This window comes from Stegostoma tigrinum, chromosome 21, assembly GCF_030684315.1.
Source record: "Stegostoma tigrinum isolate sSteTig4 chromosome 21, sSteTig4.hap1, whole genome shotgun sequence".
NCBI lineage: Eukaryota > Metazoa > Chordata > Chondrichthyes > Orectolobiformes > Stegostomatidae > Stegostoma > Stegostoma tigrinum.
In genome coordinates this window covers 15011567-15033273 of record NC_081374.1, presented here as the reverse complement: position 1 = coordinate 15033273, position 21707 = coordinate 15011567, and the positions used below count along the sequence as shown (strand labels likewise).

The 21707-nt window shown below is 41.7% G+C and overlaps 1 protein-coding gene across 6 annotated transcripts in view; it reads left to right on the top strand.

Moving 5' to 3' along the window:
* Nucleotides 1-21707, top strand: part of LOC125462795 (plasma membrane calcium-transporting ATPase 1-like) — a 235750-nt gene that overhangs the window by 152033 nt on the left and 62010 nt on the right. For all 6 annotated transcript variants that reach the window (XM_048553178.2, XM_048553176.2, XM_048553177.2 and 3 more), the window contains 5 exons: nucleotides 700-861; nucleotides 3156-3370; nucleotides 9078-9320; nucleotides 9868-10109; nucleotides 15319-15547. In XM_048553178.2, the coding sequence (XP_048409135.1) occupies nucleotides 700-861; nucleotides 3156-3370; nucleotides 9078-9320; nucleotides 9868-10109; nucleotides 15319-15547 (1091 nt within the window). The remainder of the gene's footprint in view (nucleotides 1-699; nucleotides 862-3155; nucleotides 3371-9077; nucleotides 9321-9867; nucleotides 10110-15318; nucleotides 15548-21707) is intronic.

The following is a 21707-nucleotide window of genomic DNA, read 5'->3' as shown; positions in this document are numbered from 1 at the left end:
AAGTAGAAGAATGACACTACTTATGATCTGTGTCTGATGCAGTTTTTGGTCACTTACGAACTGCATATAATATTGGCAAGTGCAAGGACAGATAGATGATATTACGATGCATTAATGTCAACTTTTTATAAATTGTGGCCCTTTGATAATCCGGTCAAGGCAATATAGTCAATTTATTTATATCCCCTGTTTCAGCTGAATACATAGTAGAACCTTTTTTGATCCATTTCATTAAGTACGGCGTGGAAAAATTCCATGTCCTTTAACTGGAGCAATTTACATAAAATCTGATATTTCCTAGAATGGCTGCTTAATTTTGTGTTTTGGAAGTGGCTAAACAATTGAACCTTGAGAAACAAGAGGATCAAATTGGGCAAAGTGATGTAGACCTCAGCTACTCGGCAGCAGCTATCAGCAGCATCCAATGCATTTTAAATAAAATGTCATTTTTTTTTCTCTCTTTTGTAGGGAATGAAATATTATCTATAGTTTAATTAATTCTGTCACTTTGCTGGAAGACCTAACATTTGATCAATCCTCCCACATATCTAATATTATTAAAGCATTACCTAAGCACTCACTTCGAATCTTCTATTTGCACATCAAATTTCCACACTTTTGTGTAAATATTTGTGTAATGTGTAATAGTTTGACTGTTTATAGAGTATTTGCAAATCTGTTTCAATCTATTGGACTCAGCTAAAGCTCAGGATGGTGTTGCACTGGAGATTCAACCACTGAAGAGCGAGGAAGGTGGTGACCTGGAAGATAGAGAGAAGAAGAAATCAAATATACCAAAGAAAGAAAAATCTGTCCTACAGGGAAAGCTCACCAAATTGGCAGTGCAGATTGGAAAAGCAGGTAAAAGGAAATTGCCTTCAGAGTGGGAAAGAGATCCACAAGCTACAACTTACGTAGTTTTTCGACGTGTTTGGTCAAAGTTCAGTGCTTGAGGCTCTTAAAGAAGATTAAGGTTCATGAAGTCAGTAGTTGGGCCAAGTTGACTCGAATAGAAAACAGAAGACAGTGAATGAAAAAGACTAGAATGTAACTAGTAGAGATCTTCCAGGTAAAGCTCAACAGGTCTGGCAGCACCTGTGAAAGAAAAATCAGCTAACGTTTCGGGGTCTGATGACCCTTAGAAACGAACTCGAAACGTTAACTCAGTTGTTTTCCTTCACAGATGCTGCCAGGCTTGCTGAGCTTTTCCAGCAACTTTGTTTTTGTTCTTTGATTTACAGCATCTGCAGTTCTTTCGGTTCTTATTGAGATCTTACAGATGTTCAGTTTGAGGGTCTTTTCGATTTGTAGCAGAAACATAATTGAAACCTCTCTGCTGGCTACATGTTTGGCAATTAGAGAAATATGACCACATTGATAACTTGAAGTTTAAATTAATATAGATTGATGTGTAGATTATGTCAGCACCAAAAGTCTATAGCAATGGATGAAAACTTGCAAAACTAAAATGCAAAGAGTTGAGTAAGTTAGTATTAAAAAAATCAAATTAACATTTGGAATTTCACTTGATTAATTTTACATGGTAGACTGGAAATTTGGAGGTTCTATCTGTGATTTTTATCTCTAAACACTTCACTAGTTGTCTGACCAGACAGGTTGTCTGTGATGTGGATGGTTTGATCAATACATTTGTTTCCTCATTAGCAAAGAGGGCAGAGCAGTCTAATTCTCAATCTTCTGATTTCTATTGATGCAAGTCCATGATAAACAAGTCCCATTAGGACTTTCAGCAATCTTTTCCACCTCCAGGACCACGACCACCCGTGACCATTTACAGAGTTAGACCTTTGCAGATGTTGTAGCTTAACGTGTGACTTTCAGCAATGAGATCATTACTCAAACGAGGTCTGGCTTAGTCATTGATACAATAGACACACTGGCAGGTCTAGTCAAAGATTGATGCATTTTCCCTGGTAAGTGCATCTCAGTGATATCTAGGTGTTGGTGTTGAATTGTAAATGAAGTGGGTGGGGCTAAGGAGTCAGCAGTGAGGTGAAAAATGAAATCAACAAGTTTGTACAGTGATCTTTTTCAATGTGAAGGAATGGGTGGATTATATTCCCCATCTGCCAGTTCTTAATGAAGTGAGATTTGCCAAATTTAATTTTTCTTTAAGAAGCAATAAATTACCTTTCTCCATCATAAATTTGAGCACCAACATGGAAAGTCCATACATGATGAAAATCCTGTTTTCTGAGTGCAGCAGTGAACCATAGTATGGTATTGTGCAAAAGTGTTTTGCTGTTAAAACACCTAAGACCAGTTAAGTGTATTCTCATTGAAGCGTAGTTAGTGGTTGATAAATTGATGCTTTTCCTTACCCTCACTTTCTCTTGCCTCTCAAAAGGTACACTGGTAGTATTGTTATTGCCGCCTTTGGGAAAAGTATTCATGCTTTAACTATGCTGTTTGATTTTTAAAACTATCCAAGATTCACAAAACAAAATTTTAAACTACGCTGGAATTAATGTCTAAATTATGGGACTGACCAGAAGATCCTCATCCATCTCATAGTTATTAATTATGTGAATATATTTATGAAATGCAATATACTGAGTAAATTAATGTTTTCCTGTATTAGTTCAATGTGAATTGACAATTATCCTATATAAAACATGTGTTGTAGTACCAATTTTCGTAGAATCCCTACAGTGTGGAAGCAGGCCATTTAGCCCATCAAGTCCACGTTGACTCTCCAAAGAGCATCCCACCCACTCTTTGTCACCCTGCATTTCTCATGGCCAATCCATCTAACCTGCTCATGTTTTGACTGTGGGTCTTTGGTGGGGCATGGGGGAAGGGAAGAGTTGGGGTGGCTGGAACCCAGAGGAAACCCACACAGACATAGGGAGAACACCCAAAGCTGGTATCAAACCTGGAGCTGTGCAGCAGCAGTGCTAACCACTGTACCACGATGCAAATCAACCACTGAGCCACCATGCTAACATTTATACTTAGATAGTAAGAAGCAGATAATCATAATGTACACTATTAAAAGAATGTAGCTGTCTGTTCTGAATGTATAGTCAACTGAAATGTAAGCTCTGAGTTGAGGACTGCTCTTTTTAAAAGAAATGTTGCTAAAAATGGTAGTTGAGGCTGAATTTTGTTTCTCTTTCCCTTTTTCTTCGCAGGTCTGCTTATGTCAGCAGTCACAGTCATCATCCTTGTGTTGTTTTTTGTCATTGATACTTTTGGGGTTCAAGGCAGACCATGGCTAGCAGATTGTACCCCGATATATATCCAGTATTTCGTGAAGTTTTTCATCATTGGAGTCACTGTGCTTGTAGTGGCAGTACCGGAGGGTCTTCCGCTTGCTGTTACCATCTCTCTGGCCTATTCTGTAAAGGTAAGATCAAATGATACTTCAGAAATTTAGAAAACAGCCAAGGCCCTTCAACTAGTACACAGTCAAGGTTGACAAACACTAGAGAGAGACCATGAGGAAAATTGAAACGGAGTAGGTTTGTGATGGATTTTGCCTGATAAATGTGCCCTGAATTACAAGTACGTTCAACATTTGTAGAACATTGGTTCAGCTGTGTTGAGTGAGGGGTTTATTTGTTTTCCAGATTTGATTACTTGGAAAGCAGTTGAGGGTTAGTACAAGTGATAATGGGAACTGCAGATGCTGGAGAATGCAAGATAACAAAGAGTGGAGCTGGATGAACAAAACAGGCCAAGCAGCATCTCAGGAGCACAAAAGCTGACGTTTCGGGCCGAGACCCTTCTTTAGAGGGGGATGGGGAGAGGGTTCTGGAATAAATAGGGAGAGAAGGGGGAGGCATACCAAAGATGGACAGAAAAGAAGATAGGTGGAGAGGAGAGTATAGGTAGGGAGTGGATAGGTCAGTCCAGGGAAGACGGACAGGTCAAGGAGGCAGGATGAGGTCGTAGGTAGGAAATGGAGGTGCGGCTTGAGGTGGGAGGAAGGGATGGGTGAAAGGAAGAACAGGTTAGGAAAGTGGAGACAGGCTGGGCTGGTTTTGGGATGTGGTGGGGGAAGGGGAGATTTTGAAGCTTGTGAAGTTCACGTTGATACCATTGGGCTGCAGGGTTCCCAAGCGGAATATGAGTTGCTGTTCCTGCAACCTTCGGGTGGCATCATTGTGGCACTGCAGAAGGCCCATGATGGACATGTCATCTGAGGAATGGAAGGGGGAGTTAAAATGGTTCGCGACTGGGAGGTGCAGTTGTTTATTGTGAACCGAGCGGAGGTGTTCTGCAAAGCAGTCCCCAAGCCTCCGCTTGGTTTTCCCAATGTAGAGGAAGCCACACCGGTTACAGTGGGTACAGTATAGCACTCCGCAACTTTCCCCCCCACAGTGGTCGAGAACGCCCTTGACCGCGTCTCCCGTATTTCCCGCAACACATCCCTCACACCCCGCCCCGCCACAACTGCCCCAAGAGGATCCCCCTAGTTCTCACATACCATCCCATCAACCTCCGGATACACCACATCATCCTCCGACACTTCCGCCATCTACAATCCAACCCCACCACCCAAGCCATTTTTCCATCCCCACCCTTGTCTGTCTTCCGGAGAGACCACTCTCTCCGTGACTCCCTTGTTCGCTCCACGCTCCCCTCCAACCCCACCACACCCGGCACCATCCCCTGCAACCGCAGGAAGTGCTACACTTGCCCCCACACCACATCCCTCACCCCCATCCCAGGCCCCTAGATGACTTTCCACATCAAGCAGATGTTCACCTGCACATCTGCCAATGTGGTATACTGCATCCACTGTACCCGGTGTGGCTTCCCCTACATTGGGGAAACCAAGCGGAGGCTTGGAGACCGCTTTGCAGAACACCTCCGTTCGGTTCACAACAAACAACTGCACCTCCCAGTCGCGAACCATTTTAACTCCCCCTCCCATTCTTTAGATGACATGTCCATCATGGGCCTCCTGCAGTGCCACAATGATGCCACCCGAAGGTCGCAGGAACAGCAACTCATATTCCGCTTGGGAACCCTGCAGCCCAATGGTATCAACGTGAACTTCACAAGCTTCAAAATCTCCCCTTCCCCCACCACATCCAAAAACCAGCCCAGCTCGTTCCCCCCCCCCCCCCCCCCCCCCCGCCACTGCATCCCAAAACCAGTCCAGCCTGTCTCTGCCTCCCTAATCTTTTCTTCCTCTCACCCATCCCTTCCTCCCACCCCAAGCCGCACCTCCATCTCCTACCTACTAACCTGATCCCACCTCCTTGACCTGTCCGTCTTCCCTGGACAGACCTATCCCCTCCCTACCTCCCCACCTATACTCTCCTCTCCACCTATCTTCTTTTCTCTCCATCTTCGGTCCGCCTCCCCCTCCCTCCCTATTTATTCCAGAACCCTCACCCCATCCCCCTCTCTGATGAAGGGTCTAGGCCCCAAACGTCAGCTTTTGTGCTCCTGAGATGCTGCTTGGCCTGCTGTGTTCATCCTGCTCCACATTTTGTTATCCGGGTTAGTACAAGTTTTGCATTGTTTTCAAGTGTAGACTGAGCTGAAATGTATAAAAGAGGTACTTGACCCTCAATCAATATGCATAATATAATCCCTCAACTGACTGCTGTTGTCCCTTTTCACTTACCAGAAGTGTGTTTTGTATGCATCTACTACCCTGGTTATGATTAGATAAGAATTGAGTTGAGAGCAGTCCCATCTAACTAATGGTAGTGATGTTAATGGTCCAGTCCACTATCAGCCAGGTTCCAGGTAGGTCAGGCAAGATAAGGAGGGGTTGTTTAATTTTGTCTGAATTACTCAGTATGTCATTTGTGACTTTGATAAGAGCAGTTTTCAGATAAGTAACAGGATCAGAAACCTGATTCAAACAAGGTGTTGCAGGAAGGTTGTGACCTTTGGGAATCAATGAATTTGGAAATGGGATAGAAGTTTAGAATCTAGGAGTTCAAGGTGTTTCATTTTTTTAAGGGGATTGGTGATGACAGTAAATTTAAAAGCGACTGATGAAGGCACCAAACGCCCTCAAACTTGGAGTAGTATTGAGGGGCAGGAGATGGGACTCATGAAAGATGAGCATAAAAAGGGTCTCTGAAAGTACTGACTTACAAGTTTACTGTAAGGATGGGGGAGCTTAGGAGGAAGTTTGGTCTTGTGGAAATGAGGGGTGTCGCAGATGGCTGATTGGATGGACTTTACTAATAACCAAGAAATCCATGAGCTGCTTGCATTCTGTTAGGGTTGAGGGGGAGGGGAAAGGGGAATTCAGAAGGCATTTTGCAGTAGAGATGAAACACTGGGGCTGTTATATTATTTCAGGACTATCCTGGAATAGTGTGTGGTTTTATCAGACAAGAGCAGGATCCAATAATGTTTTACATGTTCCAGACAGATTTGTCATTGGTTTTCTAGACCAGTTGTCTGCCACATCAATTCAAGCTTGTGTCCCTTGAATTTAAGGGAATGGGGGAGGGGTGATGCCAGAGTTACAAGGGTTTTTAAATAGAACCCCTGCAGTGTGGAAACAGACCATTTAGCCCATCAAGTCCTCACCAACCCTACAAAGAGCATCCCACCCAGAACCACCCTGCCACCCTATCCTTTTATCCCTACATTTCCCATGACTGCTCCACCTAACCTACACATCTTTGGACTATGGGAGGAAACCCATGCACCCAGTGGAAACTCCGACGGACCCAGGAAAAATGTGCAAACTCTACCAGACAGTTGCCTGAGAATGGAACTCAACCTGGGCCACTGGTGCTGTGAGGCAGTAGTGCGAACCACTGAGCTGTTGTGGGTTGCAATCTCTTAATTGGAGATTAGTGCATCGAAGCTGGAGGTGAAGTTGCTCTGAAGTAAATCAGTAACTACAGGAATTTGGTGTTTAAGAGGGCCACCGCTTTGTTGTGCACTTATAACTGAGCATAACATTGATGCAACAGATTAGAATTCATTGCTCGATGATGTTTTAGCTTGGTTATTTAAGTAATTTTCCTGTGCCCTGACCTCCTACCACACCCACTTCCCTTGATGTTATTATGAGTCTTTCAGTTTAGACAGTAATGTTGATGTCTTTTTATTTGTAAATGCCATTTCATTTGATTAAGTGCTGTTCTCTGGTTACAGGTTTTGTATGTTCTCTTGCTCATTATACACAGTTTAAAAAATTTGGACATTTTTAAGTACCCTCAGATTAGATGTCCGAAACAGGCTAATTTGAAATGAAGAGTTGTTGATGCTTTAGAATTTAGTTTAATTATAATTTTTCCTCCCTGGAATGATTTTCTAAAGAAGCCTTGTGAGCATGTTCCACCTACCTATTGTGTGCGGTTAGATTATTGTCATAACCCATTAAGCCAACATTCCCTTCTTCAAATCCATTATTCAACAATGGTGTCATTCATTAGATCTCTTCGACTATTGAAACACAATAACAATGAGATGTATTTCAGTATATCTGGTTACGTTACAGAATTATATATGCTGTGTAATATTATGCTGTATAATTTACAGTTATATGGCCCTGATGTTTTTTGTCTAAATGTGTGGTGTTACAAAGAGGAACGGTGTTTCAGTCTGGATTGTATTTAAGACAGCTCAGAAGCATTCTCTTACATTTGCAAATTCAAAACTCCAATTACAGAGTGCTTGGGCAATTTCAGAAATGCATGTAGATGAGAAACAAGGTTAACTTGGCATAGTCTGTAAAAGATACCGTGGTCAGTTGTGCTCTTCAGAGTGAAGTTCCTCGTAATAGTTCAGAAAAGTAATCTTAAATCATGTTAAGTGATTGACAGGCTTCAAATTGTTTGAAAAATTTCATGAAAATTGAAAGAAATACGATGCTGTAAATTAGAACAGAATTAAAACACAAATATCTGGAAAAGCTCAGCAGACCTGGCAGCATCTGTAGCGAGAAGTCAGTGAATCATTTGGGTCTAGTGACCCTTCCTCATTGAAAAATGTCGTGATTGGGTGAAGTAGGTGATATTGGTTCAAATCCCAGCCTTTGAATTCCCCAGACAGTGTATATTGCTATTGGCTCATTTATTCTGCTCAGCATGTAACGGGAAAGAAGAGCATAGCAAAAGAAGCCAAGGATACAGTTCACCTTCCTGTGCCAGCTGGCTACACATCACCATTGGCAGTCATCACTCTTTTTCTTTTTTCCCCTCATCTAAATTATGTGTCTGTAAGAGATAAGCGTAGAATTGAAGTGCCTGCATCTGTGTTATTGTCCTTCATGATGCTGTCTGTTTACCAGACTGATTTGTTAGTCCTTGGTTTCATGAGAATGTTTTCAAAAGTTTTGTTTAATTTCTTGGCTGTGTATGTTAAACATTTGTTTTATCTGTGGTACAGTAATTGTAGAAAGCTGTTCTGCTGCAGTGATATAACAAGTGGTAAATGTACTTCTGGCCATCCAACAGCTAGCTCTTGATCTAAAGTTAAAATAATTATTGTGTAAAAATATACAATAAATGTTGACACAATGTGAATCAAACATGATTTGATGCACAAGTTTGCAGAATTCACTGACATATAGCTTTCATAATTGCCCTGGAAATCTGAAAGAAGGCAGTTAATCAATAAAATAAGCTGATTGTCAGAATGGCTAAAATTTTTATCATGTTTACTGAAAGAAGTGAGGATACTTAGAAGTGATAAGATGTTATTTACTGTCTATGCCAGATAATTCAAAGCGTTCAATTCAAATACATTTATTTGCGTCCAAGAATTTACATGTATACAATACCATTAACAGATTTCAGGAAGACTCAATGATTTTCATAGCTGTAATGTAGAAAAATAACTAAAGGCTTTAATTAGGCAATTTAAATAATAAAGTGATAATTTAGTACTTTTAAAAATACAAATGATACTTTAGAATTATAATCATTTTTGAGTTGTGGAAAGTAAACCTCTCATTATTGCAAAGCTGAGCAGGGTATGTGAGAGGATGTTTTTACCTCTGTAATATTTGACTTATCCCACACCCAGGTCATTTAGTTATCGTATTGAGTGCCAGATTTTCAAGTGGAAGTGAATAATTGAGTGCTTATGTAACCCTGTCATTTTAAAATATGTTTTGACAGAAAATGATGAAGGACAATAATTTGGTCAGACACTTGGATGCCTGTGAAACTATGGGCAATGCTACAGCTATTTGCTCAGATAAAACGGGTACACTCACCATGAACAGGATGACTGTAGTACAATCATATATTGGAGAAACGCACTACAGGCAAATACCTGCCCCAGATGCACTTTTACCAAAAGTTTTGGAACGGATCGTAAATGGAATTGCCATCAACTCTGCTTATACTACCAAAATACTGGTGAGCTAGAATTTGGGAGAAATTCTTCACGTTTCTATCATTTTTCCAGGTTTAGGAAAGATGATGTGTCACAATTTAATTTCTGAATGGCCATGACTGTAAACATGCTTGTTTAATTGAATATCAGTGTTTAAGAAACGTTGAATGTTTTCCAAAGTTCAGTAACTGCTCCTCACATTAAAAAAATGCCCTTTTGTGGTAACATCTGCATCTAGTCCAATTTTCTGTTGCGCACAGTATAAACAGAAGCCTTTTATCAGCCCAGTTTCTAATTTTCCAAGAGGTTGAATGTTTAAAGATGCGTTGGAAAGTTTCCTCTGAATATACACTGCACTGAAGTTGTATATTTTAGTTAAGATGTTTATACTTCTGGAAAGGAAGAAATGATTAATGGCTTTCCACAGCACACATTGATAAATAGAGACATTGCACAGCTTGATTTCTGCAAAATTTTGCTGTGTTCTTAGTGCATGTGGCTAATATTGACAGGGAACGTTAACTACATTTTGTAATTGACCTTTTTTTGATTTGTCCCATCATTCTCTAGCCCCCTGAGAAAGAAGGAGGCCTTCCTCGCCACGTAGGGAACAAGACTGAATGCGCTTTGCTTGGTTTTGTGCTGGATCTGAAGCAAGATTATCAGGCCATACGCAATGAAATTCCAGAAGAGAAGCTGTATAAGGTGTATACCTTCAACTCTGCACGCAAATCCATGAGCACTGTACTAAAGAATGTTGATGGGAGTTTTCGCATGTACAGCAAGGGGGCCTCCGAGATCCTTCTACGCAAGTGAGCGAGTTTTTAGCTTTCTTTTGCAATTCGTCAAGTTATGTAACTTTTATTGATGGGAATGAGAATGAAAGGGAATTTCCAACTTCATTTGGCAGTAAAAGGGTCGTCATCTTCCAAGCTTGGGAAGCAATGTGTAACCAAAAGACACAATCTGCTGTGAACGGATATTGGATTGCAATTAAATTGTATGCAGGAGCATTCAGCAATGATTTCTGATGCTGTATGGCATATATTCCTGTCGTAAGCATATTTAAATTAAAGGATTATTTGACTTATCCCACACACAAATCATTTAGTTATCATATTTAGTTCCAGATTTTCAAGTGGAAGTGAATAATTGAGTGCTTATGTAACCCTGTCATTTTTAAAATGTGTTTTGACAGAAAATGATGAAGGACAATAATTCGGTCAGAGATTAAAGAGGGTATACAGATTTTCCTTCCTGTTGTCTTTATCTCAAAATAGTTGGTGAATTGTTTCCAAACCATATACTAGTGTTACCGTGAAAAGTAGAAAAATAGATTCAAAACAACTTTTTCCATTCTTGGGCATTATTTTATTTCCAGAGTGCCAATGCTGTCATTAAACTTACCAATGCGAAACAATAACTGTTTGACCATCAGTGGAATTATTCAGTTTAGTGTTCCCCTGGTTATGTGACCTCCTTCTGAAGCTGAAACTGATAGTTAAATGGGTTTCATGTCTGAGAAATGGTTAGAGCTTTTTTTTAAAAAAGTTTTGGCTCAGCAGTGAAAGTACGTAAAGAATTTCTGGTTCTTGCAAGTCAGAGAATCATAGAATTGCTAGTGTGAAAACAGGCCATTCAGCCCAGCAAGTCCAAACCACCCCTCTAAAGAGCATCCCACCCAGACTCATTATCCTACACCTGATTTCCCATCTCTAAGCACTACGGGCAATTTAGCATGACCAATCCACCTGACCCGCACATCATTGGACTGTGGGAGGAAACCGGAGCACCCGGAAGAGACCCACGCAGACACTGGGAGAACGTGCAGACTCCACACAGACAGCCACGAGAGGCCGGAATTGGACCTGGGTCCCGAGCGCTGTGAGACAGCAGTGCCAACCACTGAGCCACCATGCTGCCCTTGTATTTCATTCTGTTAACGATAAAGCAAGGGGAGAATGAGAAGGAAAGAGGGACAAAGTGAATGACAAGATGGCAATTTGCTCAAACTACAACTGGAGCGTGTGACTTGTCAAGAAGATGGTATACTGGTGACGCTCATAACAGTACAAATTTGGAAAGAAATGGGTTGGGCAGTGTACAGTGGTCGTAAAGATACAGTATGCTGTTACGATCAAAGCAGAGATTCCATCTTAGAAACTGCACTATCCAATCATTTTTTTTTTTTAGAAACCAAAGAAAAGGGAAAATATTGTAGATACTGAAAGTCTCCAACAGAACATTGGAGAAATTCAGTCACGTGGTAGCTGCAGAGAGAAAGGGTTAATGTTCCCAGGCCAAAATGACTCTTATTTGAAGCCATTTTTATTTCAGTTCTAAGGGAATTGGCATTTATATTTTTTGGCCTTCAAGTTTACTTCTCTCTGTTCTTCACTGAGCTCAATCTGAGTAAGTAGTAAACTGTGAAGAAGTGGTTCAATATTGCTAATCTTGGGAACAATCTATTTTCAAGCCAAGATTCAAGTTTAGAACTCAGGCACTTTTAGGATTACAGATTCCTTTCTTTGTATATATTTGACTGATTTCTTCAGTTGCTGGTTGAATTAGACTTCCATTAAATGTTATACTGAAGCAATGTTTACCCATGAGCAAAGCTATTTTTTTTTAAGAGGTATGAAAAGCAAAATGAGGATGGTAATGCTGATTGTAGAGCAGAGCATTGCAATGAAAATTGCAACGTTTCACTGGTGAAAGTCTTTACTGTCGTCCATATATCTAGAGAAATTGTAGATATTTCCTCCTTGCACTTTGTTTAGGGGGATGGTCTGACGAAGCCAGGATTAGGACAGAAAGTACTCTCAAGTGGAAAAGGAGAGGAAATGTGGTTAGTTTAACAAACTGAAAACTATGAAAACAAACTGTCAGCTGTCCTTCACTCTGCAGATGATAGGGAAGTGAGTTTCTGCCATAGGTTTTAATGGAATTCTCAACCTACATCTTTGGACACACAGGGCACAAGAACGGATCTCTCTATATGTAGGATTTGCTTTATTTTCTTTCCATCTCTGTCATCACACTTTTGACATTATTAAGGTACCTGCACTCAAAGCATGATGTAGCTCGAGGCATTTTGTCACCATTCTGAAGGATTGGTAGCATGCCCCTCCTAGTTATTACTGTCACTGCTGCTGTACTTGAGAGCATCTTTGTAAGACTTTATCTCTGCTCTCTTGAAATGCCATCTCTTTATCACCTATTTGCTGTAACTGAACCTTCTCCCTCAGCCCTGGTCAGCTCTGAGACCAAGTGTAGCAAGCGAGGGCACCAGGAGTTCTTCCTCCTTCAGTCTGATTGAAGCATTTGACTTGGTAAATCATGAGGTATGTTGAATTGTACTCCCAAGAAACTCATCACAATCCTGCAGCTGGCTCATGGTGATATGATCACAACTATCTTGATTGAGAGACTTGAATCGGGCACCTTCAAAATTCAAACTGCTGTCAGTCAAGGCTGTGAGATCGCCCCCATGCAGTTGACAGTCTACCCTTTTGTAGTTATACATCTCATAGGAGATCAACTACCTTCCAGTCTGAATATTAAATTCTGCCAAGTTTGAAACTTCTTTAACCTCTGTTGCCTCTGCCCCAAAATTAAACTGGTGAGATATGGATATGACCTATGGTTGGGTGATGAATGCCTTTTAACTTTTATTCAGTTATTTTTGGAAAGCATGCTTTGCTGGGAGAGCAAGTGTTTATTTAACAACCAATGTTTTAAAGCTTATTCCTTCACAGCAGTAAAAAAGAATTAATTCAAGTGACTTTTGTAGCCCCTTTTGGATTCAATTTGAAATATAGCTACCCTATACAAAGGAAACATCGGAGAATATCTTACGCAAATTATTGACCAAATTCCTTCATTAGCAGTTTGCAAACATTAGCTTAGAGGTTTTATCTAGCTGGGTATGTTGGGGAGATTTTTTTCGTATCAACCGGAGATGTTATTACGCGACTCTGGAGCAGGTAGGACTTGAACCCAGGCCTCCCAGACTCAACGTCTACACTGCACTGCACCACAAGAGTCCTGCAAGGGATGTATGTTGAGGATAGTTGATTTGTGTAATTAAATCATAACCAAATTGTTGTTCACAGGTGTTCCAATGCCAAGCCTCTACTGTTGTTGATAAATGAGAAACTTCTTGCTAACTAGCGCTAGTATTTGTCTCTGTTTTGCCTCTCATAATTGTAGTATGCTTCCATCCGATTTCCTGAGGCTCGGTGATTTTGTTTTTAAAGAAGTAACTAAGTTTAGTAATGGCACAGAGCTCCAACAAAGGCAGATGATGCTGACTGCAGTCACATCGCAAATGTAATATTGTGGCCTCCTGCTTAGAATTTCATAGTGGCTAGGTTTCAGATCCGTGGCATTTCTTCCTATTCGATAGATAAATCCTCTTTTGAACAATAGTGGATGTGGCAATGTTTGTGGTTTTTCAGTATTGTGTTTCAGATCTAGTCAGCTAATTATGTTTGCCACCTTGCTTATGCATACTTCCCCAGCTCCCCCACACCCCAACCAACTCCTTTTCACCCCTCCCACTCAACAGCTCCCCCGTCGACAACCAATCCACACACTTTCTGCAGCCCACACCTGGCATTCATTCTTTCTGTCTTCTCCCTCTCCCCCACAACTTCTCCTCACCAACGCCCCCCCCCCCCCCCTCACAACCGTGTCAGCACTGCAAGAGATCTGATTTTAAGAGGGCGAGGCTGGTTGTGTATCTCAGTCAGCTTTGTCCACGTTCCATGTCAACATGACAGCAAACAAGAAAAGCAATGTTTCTTTTCTGAGGAAGGGTCCCGACCCAAAACATCAGCTTTCCTGTCCCTCTGATACTGCCTGGCCTGCACTGTTCCTCCAGCTCCACACTTTGTTATCTTTGACTCCAGCATTTCTTGCTTTCTGGCAGAAATGTTTATTTGCTTTAGCCTCCTAATCTAAAGAATAGGGATGGGTCCTGTTGACCTTGAATGATCTGCTAACCTGGGAAACCCCTGCCCTGGAGGGCTTGTCTCCATAGATAAGCTTGCTGGGCCAGTTGAGAAGTCTGTGCTTCTGGATGTATTTTTACTAATTGCCTGACTAATCATCAGACAACATGCTGTGACACCCAAACTTTACCAACCAAACCATAGCAGGTGGATGTCACTTGTAGCACAAGCAAATGTTTTGCTCTCAAAGAATCGACTCTTGCTAGCAACTCACAAATAGACTTTATGGTGAAGTCTCCAGTTCAGATGTGCTTGTAACCACCTCCAGCCAGACTCATAGAATCCCTACAGTATGGAAGCAGGCCATTTGACCCATCAAATCCACACTGCCCGTCCAAAGAGCATTTCACCCAGACCCAACCCCCTCCCGATCCCTGTAACCTGTCATTTCCCATGGCTAATCCACCTAGCCCGCACTGCGGGCAATTTAGCATGGCCAATTTGGCCAACCTGCACATGTACAGACTGTGGGATGAAACTGGAGCACCTGGAGGAAACCCATGCAGACAAGGGGATAAGGTGCAAATTTCACACAGACAGTCGCCTGAGGGTGGAATTGAACCCAGGTCCCTGATGCTGTGAGGCAGCAGTGGTAACCACTAAGCCACCGTGCTACTCTAGTACCAAAGAGTTAATGAGAACAATGTTACCATCTCAGCAGACTTCCTGCAGCAACTAGCTGAAAGATCAGAATTAAACACTCGTTCATGTTTAATGCCAAGGGCTTGTTATAGAATTAAACATAGTGTGCGAGTGTTAAAATAATATTTATAAACCCCTGTTGTTCACTTGCTCCCAGTCAGCCACAGATACGCCTTGTAGTTCTTGATTGATTTGATGTCATAGCATTGTTACAATACCAAAGGTGGCCTTTCAACCTGGTGAATCTGTACTGTACCATGTTCAATCATTGTGTTTGGCCATTTCCTTTTTTTCTTTGAAAAGATGCTGCCCACTCCAAAGTTTGTGCATCTTATCCAAGCAAATGATTTAAAATATCTTTCAGATGTACTAAAGTGCTAACTAAAACTGGAGATGTAACAGTATTCAAGGTAAGAGATCGTGACGAAATGGTGAAGAAAGTGATCGAACCAATGGCTTGTGAAGGGCTGCGCACCATCTGCCTGGCGTACAGAGACTTCGTTAAGGAGCCTGAGTGGGATAATGAAAATGAGATTCTGAGTGACCTAACATGCATCACTGTTGTGGGAATTGAGGATCCAGTGCGACCAGAGGTAATGTTGATCTTTAGAGAGTAAATAAGCACAACGTCTCAGACATTCTGATTTGAAAAGGAGGTAAAAGGTGTTCCTAACTGCTGAATTATTTCTTCCCATGTTTGTCATTGTGCATCTGGTCAAGTAGTTCACATTTGTTGCAGTTCTTAGCTTTAGTTTTTTTTCCTTGTGGAATCCAAAATAGTTGAGAATCTCAAACTGATAATTCATAGAATCCCTACAGTGTTGGGCTTAGGGCCTGTGTCCACAAGTCCACATCGAACATCAGAACATCCCACCGAGACCCATTCCACGCCCGCACCCCCCCCCCCCCCCCCCCCGCCCCGCCCATAACTCACCTACACATCCCCAAACACTACGGGCAATTTAGCATGGCCAACCCACCTAACCAGCACATCTTTGGACTGTGGAAGGAAACCGGAGCACCCGGAGGAAACCCACGCAGACACGGAGAATGTACAAACTCCGCACAGACAATCGCCCGAGAGTGGAATCAAACCCAGGCTCCTGGCGCTGTGAGGCAGCAGTGCTAACCACTGAGCCACCGTGCTGTCCCCATGCCCACCATGCTGCCCTGAGACAATTGATTTATCCTGTTTACCGGATTGATGTCAATTTCAATTGTCTAATGTTAGGATGGCCTACCTATGTTGGAGCTTTATAATCCATCTATAAGAACAGGAATATAGAAAACTGTATGCCGTGGTGCATTGTCTCGATGCTGTGGTTGCTATTTAAAATTTACAACAGAAAATCATTAATTTTATTTTGCTTTGTGATCATTTTTACCTTGGGGAATTTTTAAAAATAGTAGTGATCATTGTGTAAAGTTCTCTCCTTTACCGTCTAATTAGCTTGTGGTGTATCCATGAACACAGTTTGTAATAATCACCATTCTTTAGGTGCAGTATCTTTAAATCTTTGTGCATTAAAACAGAAGCCGTGGAAACGTTGTAATTTGAGATAACTTTGATATCTTTGTAAGTTGAGCCTCACTCAAATGTGGAATCCAGAAGGAAATCATCTGATATTTCATGAGGACAACCAATCAGAGTTGATATGGAGAGATAATGGGAACTGCAGATGCTGGAGATTCCAAGATAATAAAATGTGAGGCTGGATGAACACAGCAGGCCAAGCAGCATCTCAGGAGCACAAAAGCTGACGTTTCGGGCCTAGACCCTTCATCAGAGAGGGGGATGGGGGGAGGGAACTGGAATAAATAGGGAGAGAGGGGGAGGCGGACCGAAGATGGAGAGTAAAGAAGATAGGTGGAGAGGGTGTAGGTGGGGAGGTAGGGAGGGGATAGGTCAGTCCAGGGAAGACGGACAGGTCAAGGAGGTGGGATGAGGTTAGTAGGTAGCTGGGGGTGCGGCTTGGGGTGGGAGGAAGGGATGGGTGAGAGGAAGAACCGGTTAGGGAGGCAGAGACAGGTTGGACTGGTTTTGGGATGCAGTGGGTGGGGGGGAAGAGCTGGGCTGGTTGTGTGGTGCAGTGGGGGGAGGGGATGAACTGGGCTGGTTTAGGGATGCAGTGGGGGAAGGGGAGATTTTGAAACTGGTGAAGTCCACATTGATACCATATGGCTGCAGGGTTCCCAGGCGGAATATGAGTTGCTGTTCCTGCAACCTTCGGGTGGCATCATTGTGGCAGTGCACGAGGCCCATGATGGACATGTCATCAAGAGAATGGGAGGGGGAGTGGAAATGGTTTGCGACTGGGAGGTGCAGTTGTTTGTTGCAAACTGAGCGGAGGTATTCTGCAAAGCGGTCCCCAAGCCTCCGCTTGGTTTCCCCAATGTAGAGGAAGCCGCACCGGGTACAATGGATGCAGTATACCACATTGGCAGATGTGCAGGTGAACCTCTGCTTAATGTGGAATGTCATCTTGGGGCCTGGGATGGGGGTGAGGGAGGAGGTGTGGGGACAAGTGTAGCATTTCCTGCGGTTGCAGGGGAAGGTGCCGGGTGTGGTGGGGTTGGAGGGCAGTGTGGAGCGAACAAGGGAGTCACGGAGAGAGTGGTCTCTCCGGAAAGCAGACAGGGGAGGGGATGGAAAAATGTCTTGGGTGGTGGGGTCGGATTGTATGGAGTTGATATGGAGTTGTATTTTCCTTTAATGATCCCTTCATTTAAGAAAATGCTTCGCAGATCTTTTAACCATGCCGTGTAAATAGTTTTCCTGTCAAGCAAAGACATTTTTGCAGAAAAGTGATCACTGCAGCACTGCTGTCTCATTCTACCAGCTGTTGGGCTGTGATAGTCAAATAAAGCTACTGTTCCGAATGCAAGTAGCAGCTTTTTCTGCTACTTTAATAACTTCAGGTCACCTGGAAAGATGCAGAGAGAGCGTGATTTCAATTTTCCAGCGTGGTCTAGTTGCAATTTTAAATATTGCACCACTGGAGATGTGCGGCAACTGCTGGCAGAAATGAGAAAATTTGCAAAATATATTTTTGCCTGTTCAATGGTAAAAGAATGCTTTGCTGTGCCAGTTCCTGTATGAGAGTATGTTCGGGTGGATTTATTTCAGGTGATTATGCTTAACAGGTACCCTTCTGCATGTTTATGTACATTTTGTTTACAATTGACTGTATTCACAAGGACTCGATACCTACAATTCAACTTCTCTGCATCAATATCTGGTCTTAACATTCAAAATTGTAGTGAGAACTGCAAATAAACCTCCTTGCATTAAAATTATGCTATTTATTTTGTAACTTTATTTAGCTACTAATCAGCGATGCAGCATTGTACTTATTGTCTTTTTTCTATCCAACTATGAAAAATGATCCTCTGAAATTGTAACACCATGTTTTCTTTTTCATTAATGTATAAATAAATTGTGTTCAATTTTTTACTAAATACTGTTCACGCTTAGTAAAATTTGTAACTATTGTTCTTATCCTGGCTTTAAATCATCATCTGTTGAAAGACTACTCTTGTGTAACTGTTGTGTGCAGCCATAACTTACGTTTTAAATGATGTCTGTGTTGTAATAAAACACCTCAAGGTGTTTTGCAGAGAGGTTTATAGTACAATACAAAATATGATGCACAGCCCCAAAATATAACCAAAGAGCTTTGGCCAAAGAGGGACAACTTAAAGAAAAGGAAGTGGAAAGGTTTAGGGAGAGAATTCCAGAACCTAGGACCAGGATAATTGAAGCCATGCTGACTGGTAATTTTAAAATCAAGGATGCTCTAGAGGCAGAATTAGAGGAACACAAATATTCTCTGAAGTCAGTGGGGCTGGAGGAGACTCCAGACAGAGGCCTATGTTTTTTCAAAACAAGCATGAGACACTTAGATCAAGGCGTTGAATGACCGAGAGATGGTATAGGTCAATAGTCACTGGAATTTGATTAAACAGCATTTTGCCGTGTCAGGACAGGGACAACAGAATCGGGATCATCCCGAGTTTGCAGAGGGCAGACATGGGAGGGTAGTAGGTGTAGATTGGAATGGTCAAGCCTCGATGTAACAATGGTATAAATGAGGAATTCAGCATTAAGTGAATTGATGCAGAACTGTTATAGAGTTCATATTGATGATGCAGATATGTTGCCTCATTTTGTGGGTCAGATCTGATACAGAGGATGTGAAAAATTTTGCTCTGTCTGAGATGGAATGAAGTGGTTGGAGAGCGAAGTTTGTGAAGGATGCATTTGATGCACGAAAAACAGTGGTTTCAGTCTTCCCAATGTTACGTTTTGATGTTTCCGTAGCCATTGAATGTTCAGATAATGCTAAAGATAGTTAAAACTTGTGCATGGCACGCAATGTCAAAAATGAACTCAACATTAAGAGTATATTGTGGAAAATAATTGCATATTTGAGTCTTTGGAAGAAGGAACAGGAAAGAGCCAGAGCTAAAGTGGTCATTTTGAGATTCCGCACTCTCCCAGAGAGGACTCTGCTCCAGGAATCTGGGTTTCCTGCTGCGGGTACCTGATCATAGAACTACACTTTAAATTGCCATCTTGATTTGAGTTTGAGATTTTTTTCTTGCTTTGAAAGAGCCTTGAACAGCAACGTTGGAATGCTCCAATTAGGGGGAAAAAAACTCCAAATGACAGGACAGTAAATAATAGCTTGACAGCCAGTGTTACTGTGGCAAATCATAGGCTTTTCAGTCTTGATTTAAATTTAGAAGGCACAAACTTGGAAGAACAGACACAGATTTCTTTAATTAGGTTGTAAAGTATATGGTGTCAACAACTAAAAGCAGAAAACAGTCTGTAAATATAACGGGTGCAACAGTTCAAAGGATTCTGTGAGCTTTGAGTTGGTCCCCTGCTCTTGTTTCTTTAACATGCAAAGCTGCCCAGTGTCCATATGTTGTTCTTTCTGTTGATTTGAGCTACAGGCTGATATCGGATTTTGCTCATTTCTATAGTTCTTCTCTGTTTTATCTGTAGCCTTATTGCTTACTGTTCTTGTCACTCCAACTAGCCATTAATGTTCTAAACCCTTTCTTCCCTAAAGACTTTTGGTACACAGTAATTACCATCATTGCTCTGGAGTGCTTGGCTTTGTCAAGGTTAATACATTAAAAGTTTACTTTTATTTACAAGTAGGTAACAGAAAATTTTGGTGTCACTGTTGTTTTTAATTCAGGTTCTTGCCCTAGTCATTTTAGATCACCTACCCTGGCCAACTATCTCTCTACTCCCTGGCAGTCGGCGTATACATCTTTCTTTTGTTGTTGACACTGGCTTCTGACATTAATTGCTGTGGCCCTCCTGATTTATGGAAGAACTTTCTGACAGCTTGATTTCTACACAGATCAGATCAATGCAAAGGACTGAATGGCCTCTTTCTGCTCCTGTGTTCTATTCAAAGACTTTTTTAAATTTGATGTGAGGCAGCATGGGGTCACCTTTTCTCAGTTTGTGCAATTTTTTTCAAAGCCGATCTGAAGATGAGCAACTTTCTTCTTTAGTTTGCATCCTCCTTTGGAATTTTGCAGTGTTGTAATCTAGGTTTGATTTTTGTAATAGTGTGATGGCTAATCTGGTCTGTCCCAGTATCTAGCACACCCAGATGCTTCTGTATTTCTACCATTTCTTAGCTATTTTTGAACAGCATGAAATTAGCATGGAAATCAATTGTTCAATCTAAAGGAAATCTTTTTAGCAACTTCATTTTTGAAAGTATATTATCATTGCTATTTTGTTGCTTTCACTGTGAAATCGAGAACCATTGAATGACTTCTGGAGGACATTGTTCATTTCTAGCCTCCCTGTTATAGGAAGGCCATTATTAACCTGGAGGGGGTTTTAGAAGAAATTTACCAGGATGTTGCATGGAATGGAGGGTTTGAGTTATGGGGAGAGGCTGGATAGGCTGGGACTTCTTTCACTGGAGCACAGGCAATTAAGGGGTGACCATTTGGAGGTTTATAAAATCATGTATAGATAACATGAATGGTGGCTGTCTTTTTCCTAGGCTTGGAGATTTCAAAACTAGGGGACATATTTTTCAAGTGAGAGGAGAAAGATTTAAAATGACATGAGGGGCAACCTCACACCAAGAGTGGTTCATGTGTGGAATGAACTTCCAGGGGAATTGGTGGATGCAGGTGCAGTTAGTGTTTAAAGACATTTGGGGAAATGTACATGGGCCATATCGCTCCAAATATTTTCTCAAGTGCAGGCAGATGCAACATGTTTAATTTGGGATCGTGGTCATCTTGAACTGGTTAGACCGAAGGGTCTGTTTCCGTGCTCTATGACTCTGATTAAAAGGCTGGATCCCTCCCTTCATTACAACATGACGTGATCTGTCTGACTGTTATGCTTTGAGATATCCACATTTTACTGATTAATTACAATCCACCACCATCTGTAAGTAATTGTCTTCAAACTTTGCAGTTATCCGTGAAGAAGCAAACTCCCCCTAGCTCCATCACCAATTTTCCCCCTCCCTTGTTACCATTTCCAAATTTTTTTTATATTTAAAAGAAATGTAGAGGCACTCTTAGCCATAAATCTTTTTTGCACTAAGTTAAAGCCAATAATGAGTTATTTTGAGTAAATATTTAATACCCTGGGAGGACTTTTCTCTGGAAAAGTGAAGGCAGGAGAAACCTGGTGAGTGGAAGTGTTAGGTTCTATATGAGAAGATATTTCTACTTGCAAGTAAACTTAAGACAGTC